The 6,039-nt window shown below is 35.2% G+C and overlaps 1 protein-coding gene across 1 annotated transcript; it reads right to left on the reverse strand.

Moving 5' to 3' along the window:
* LOC109717809 (ubiquitin domain-containing protein 1-like) lies at positions 1,657-5,713 on the reverse strand. Its single transcript, XM_020243732.1, has 4 exons — positions 5,403-5,713; positions 2,786-2,908; positions 2,059-2,178; positions 1,657-1,957 (listed from the first exon to the last, which is right to left on the reverse strand). The coding sequence occupies exons 1-4, from the start codon at positions 5,434-5,436 to the stop codon at positions 1,893-1,895; spliced, it is 342 nt and encodes a 113-aa protein (XP_020099321.1). The 5' UTR covers positions 5,437-5,713; the 3' UTR covers positions 1,657-1,892.

Genomic DNA, 6,039 nt, shown 5'->3' on the forward strand with positions numbered 1-6,039 from the left:
TTGTGGAACTTGATTTGCTTTTTTAGGTACCAGCTGTTTATGAAACAATTGATTGGGCATGCACAACCACATGTAGGTTTTTTAACTTTTTGAAGTACAATGCACAACCACATGCTATACCTCCTATGCTACTACCTAGGCTGAGGTGGGAAAATGGATCATAATAGTACTACGTACGCAAAGGCGCTTTTTTACTAATTTTTTTAAAAATTTTATTTTGGAGAATCACTGCGCAGAGACATTGTTGGAACGTCCAATCACCCACTTATTGTCAATATAGTTTGTACTTAAATTAACAACTCTTTTTATCTCTCCTTAAATGTCCTTCATTATCTTCTTTTTTTTTTTCTTTTTTTTTTTGGTGTGATTAGTGCCTCTACCCCCCATAACTCCATTCCATCCGAAACTAACGGCACCTTGGCGAACTTGATTTGTGACTGCTTTCATCTGTAAATCTAGTTTATTTTCCTAACAAATAAAGCAAATGGTTCGCTATTTTTTTTTTAAAAAAAAAGAAGAAGAAACTAACGGCCTACTAGTAGCGATCGAGAATACTTAAAAGATCAAATTTCATAAATATATACGTAGCAAATTCAAACTCTCATTACAAAATTTTTTTTTATATAAGAATCACTATATACGTGAAGGAGCTTTTTTCTTTTTTTGCTAGTGTTTCTAAAAACATCAATTTGAAATAGTTCATTAAGGAAGCATCATTGAATTTTTTTATTAAATTTCTCCGCTTCTGACTACAGAAATAATTTTTTTTTTTTTTAGAGATAGATAACACGTTACCCGCTTCGTTTATTTCATTTAAAAATAAATTTAGCTGAAAATATGAATCAAGTAGGATTCAAATTTGGGTCTCGGATACCAACCACCAAACCTTTTACCATTTGCCCTAGGGACAGTCGGTTACATAAACAAATTATCAAATACATTTTGGACATTTTTGAACGTACCATAAACTTATTTAAGTTTTTTATGGCAACAAAATCTTTTGACCTTTTGCTTGCAAACTTTTTTTTTTTTTCTTGACAACAAATTGTTCGAACAATCAATTAATTACTACTCCTCATAGTTGTAGATTGAACTGGGAAACTATTCTCAAACAAAGCAAACGCAAAAAAAGAATCACATAATGATGTAATCTTTTTCACTTCCCGGCTCATCTAGTTCAAATTTTATCTTTTTGCAAACTAGCAACAAAAAGAGGTCACACGTCAGAGAGAACAGGTGCACGGACGATTAAAGTCATTCAGTGGACTCCAGGAAAGCTCAATTTAAACAGCAAGGGAATCGAAATGTTGCGAACAACTTTAACCGCGAAACATTTGTGAATTAAAAATTGCATCAACCAAGTGATTTTGTAATATAACAGGTTAACTATGTCGATTTCTGATCACAGTAACTATTTAAGGGAACAAAACAATCACTTACCTCAAACAAGAAAGATATAAAAGGGACAATTCCTTTCTTTTTTACATGAAAAAGCATCTCATTTCCCACGATTTTGAACAAGCAACTTAACAAAAAGCATTTGGTGTTGCACCAATATGGAACATTATCCCAGTTATAACATTCTAAAAATGTATATGGCTACGAGGATACAATGGGCATTTAGTAGTAGCAAAATTCATCTAGAGCAGGCCATGATTTAGAAGAGTGAAGGAAAGATATATGCGATGCTTCATATTACACCATAAGCACGAAAGCACACCTGTAATTTCAGAGCTAAGTGTGTGCCGTTGAATTGAAACATAAAGCTTGAGTACTATGATTCATATTTCAGTTCAGTTTACAAGTGCACACAGGAATTGAATGAAGAAACAAAAGGAGAGTCATTTACATAATTTACATTAACTTATTCATGTTTCGGTTCTTCGTCACAACTAGCTGTCCCGAATTAAATTAGTGGGCTCGCTCAAAACATACTTGGGAAGCTCATACTTGGCACCTACAATAGGTTGTGGGAAGTAAATTCCATATGCATGGACGATTTAGAAAAGAAACGATAAAAAAGGAAAATGTAACAAAGAGAATAAAACAACATATCACCTCTTTCATCGTAACAAAGAGTCATGTCGGTGCTCGACACAATAATACCGGCACTGTCTACTATTGCTTGCGCAAGGCTTAAATCAGCTTCAGCTGCAGCCCGGAGTGCATCCCAAATCTCTGCACAAAGAGAATAAAAATAAAATAATAATAAAAGAATGTAATGCTGAATAATCACAATTTAAACATTTTGCTCTTTCTTAAAACAGAAAAAATGAACAGGACTCTATGCCTACCAAGTTCTTGTTCTACTTTCCCATATGTCCCAGGTAGAAAAAATCACAATTTTGTAGGTCTCCACTGAGATAAGGCGTTGCCGAGAATAAAAAAACAACACTGCTTACATATCCTTTTAGCGTGTAATAAATTTAAGGTCAGTCCCAACCTAAACCAATGAAGACAATCCCGTCGAAACAGAGCAATCAAATATGGTGCCATTTAGTTAGAAAAGTGCATTGGCAAACTAGTAAAAATATTACTGTTGAAAAAAAGAATGCCATTTGTACTAAGTAAAAACTTAACATGAGAAGGCAAAAGCTTCTCAAAAGCATAGTTTCAATATATTCACACGGCAAGCAGGTAAAATAAAGTTTACAGTGTGTTTATCTTTTAGATTAGACATCTGTCGTTTGTGAGACTGGTCAAGCAACATATCGTCATTAGGGCTAATAAAGGCAACCTACTGAAAAATGGAAACAACTGTAATCAGCATTTAAAAGATAAGAACCTTTCTGGCCGCCATAGTGAGGAGCAGTATCCCAGAATTCATCACGCATCTGTTTGAGCTCTGCACTGGTTATCGGCTGAGTATGCTTCCAAGGCTTTGGCTTTCGGAGTTTCTTACTATTCTCTGCATTCAAGCAAAAATAAGGCTCGATCTATCATAGTATTCAACACATGAATAGATATTAAAGGCATAAATGGTCATAACAAATGTAGATTTTCATGATAGTTTGACATAGACCTGGCAATCTCGACCCATACCCGTGGGTGCCCGCGGGTTACCCGCAAATTTGCGGGTATGGGTACCATCTTTTTCAACTTAAAAAATTACGGGTAAAACAGATGGGTACCAATTAAGCTGTGGGCATTTTGGGTAACCCGCGGGTACCAACGGATACCCGCACATATATTTTTTAATTACAAAATATATTTTCTTAATTAAAATATATATTTTTTTATTTACTCATCCTACAAATTCTAACTCTAATTTTTTATCATGTCTTTTATATTACGAAATTTTTAAGCTCTAAGACTTTAAATATTTTTATTGTATATTATGATATTTTAAATAATGAGTTATGCTATATTTTTAAAACTTATACATATATATATTTTGCATTTAAAAAATATAAGAGAAAAAAAGAAAAAACAATTGCGGGTAACCCGCATACCCACCCGCCCACCTGCAGGTGGGTATGGGTAATGATGTTGGCTACCCAAAAATTTGTGGATAAATTTTACCCATGCCCAAGTAACCCGTGGGTACAATAACCCGCCCGCGGATTACCCAACCCGCTCATTTACCAGGTCTAGTTTGACACGTCAGAAATTGTGAAGAGAAAGCTAGCACAAGCCAGATGCGGTACATAAATAAATGAAGTAGAATAGACACAATCTGTTAGAAACAAAGGTACATTAACCAAGGAATAAATACTAGAAATCTGTCAAGTGGATATAGGTGATTAGCACAGCTCAAATATTTGAAACAAGCGAAATAAGCTTTAAATTCATCCGGTGATGCTATACTTGGAACAATGTAAATAATCTCATGCAGCTTAGATGACAAGACAACACATCTCTGGGAAGAATGAAAAAAAAAAATTGCACTGTTCATGTTCATAATTCAACACCTTCCTAATTACATTAAAGTCCTACTTCATTGTTGTAGAACATAGAGAAAGAAGATAATGGGCTCGACCTTGCATCCATGGCTTAAATAAGTCTGTTTCCAAAATCTTGTAGTTTATGCACAAATATACAAGTGATAACTACATCAAGAGTTACTAATCTCCCCTTGGAAATAACATCCATATGGAGGGTTTCATAAACAGGCAATCCTCTATAATAGCCATAATGGTTACTTTGATCAGCACCAGAAATTGGCTAAATGCATCATCTATGACTTATCTCAACTGTGCATCGTCATAATGCCACTGCAATTCCACATGAGGCTACGGACTTGTGATTTCATAAGAAAATTATGGACTAAGATCAAGAATTGTGCACAAATAGATTAGCCTAAGGCCAAACCCGATCAAGTTCACAGTAAAAACAAAACGCCCCACCAATTTTCTCCTTCCAGTCAAGTTACAAACTGGGCTGCAGAGCTGGAAAAAATAATACATAACTATGCAGACCTCAAAATGAACTCGTACATGTAAATAAGAGAGCAGGGAGAAGAATTGACAATCACTCCCAATTCTGTTATAATGTGGTCAGCACTTCATGCCACATTTTCTCGTAAAAATGTATTATCAGAAATTCACAAGAAAACAAAGAAACATAGCAAACACCGCCATCAACCTTAAATTACGCACTTCACTCTGAATATTAAGATAGCTTATTTCACATTCTGGGTGAAAAAACACTTTATACCTGTTGCTTCTTATTTCCTACCACCGAACCTAGATTCAGCATGTAGCAATTACACAACATATTACCAAGTAATAACAGAACAATAACTCACCATTTGGATCACCAAGGCTACGACCAACTAGCAAACACACAAGTGACATATTGCAGCCCCAAAAGAGGTCATAAAATCTTCGATAAGCTAAAGCAGACAATTTATTCTTTTCCTGGTAACTAGAGACTATCCTGAAATAGGACTCAAAACGTAATTCTTTTTCATTTGACACTCCCTCAGGTTTCTTCTGTTTTTTTTTTTTTTGGATCTGAGATAATTCAGCAGTAAAAATTTCGGTAAACTATAAATTATCTCGTCAAATTTAACAGTTTTATGTACTTCATTTTTAACGAAATTCTTAACTGAACAGAGTAAGATAACTCAAATTAACACAAATCAAATTTACAGGATGTTAACCAGAAACTATAAGATTCAGATGCCTAGATCAAAAATAGCCAATAGTTTAGGGGGTCTTCATACATTTTCTCTTTTTCCCTACTCCTTCCAAATATAGATCTAAACTGATCCACCTAAAAGACGCAAAGTTTAGCAACAGGACAACGACCGATTCTACAATCTACAAAACAACGACTCCAATTTCCAGGACGTAGGATCACCGCAACACCGCATGATCTCCAAAAACGATCTCGAGGGTCGGAAATAGAAACCGATGTAGAACAAAATCTACAAGAATGATCGAGAGGGGGTGGTTCACCTTCTCCCTTCTGAGTAGATCCAACACAACCCATGGTATCGATCGTCCTCTTCCTCGCGCTTCTAAGCGGCGGAGATCGAAAGCGAGAGGAGGCCGAGTGAGGAATCACAACATCGCCTTCTCCGCTGCGGCTTGAAGCAGAAGCGGTCGAGAAGAGTCGATTTTGGGCGGTGGGAGAGAGAGAAAGAGAGAGAGAGAGAGATAGAGAGAGAGAGAGAGGTTCTCTTGAGGTCAAAATGGGAGTCACCGAGAGAGGAGGAGAGAGAAAGAGAGCAGCATCACTAGAGGAGTCCTTTGTTGAGATCTATCTAAAGTATAGGGTGATGATATTATATATAAATAATAATGATGATAATAACAATAATAATTTGAGCGCTTGTCGTTATACATCGTGTCGCCTCCTCATTTTTAAGGATTTTTATTTTCTCTTTGCCTTATTAATTTTTTAATATTAAAATTTAATTTAAATTTATATAACTCTCAAAATAAAAAGGTTGTAAAATTTACGTCTTTTAAGTAATATATAGATAGTGTTTTTCTATAGGATATTACTCTTTCTATGTCTAAAAATTTTTAGTAGTATCTCTGAATTAAAAAAAAAAAAAGAAGAAGAAGTGAGTTTTAAAGTAGCCCGGTG

The sequence above is a fragment of the Ananas comosus genome, linkage group 11, assembly GCF_001540865.1.
Source record: "Ananas comosus cultivar F153 linkage group 11, ASM154086v1, whole genome shotgun sequence".
NCBI lineage: Eukaryota > Viridiplantae > Streptophyta > Magnoliopsida > Poales > Bromeliaceae > Ananas > Ananas comosus.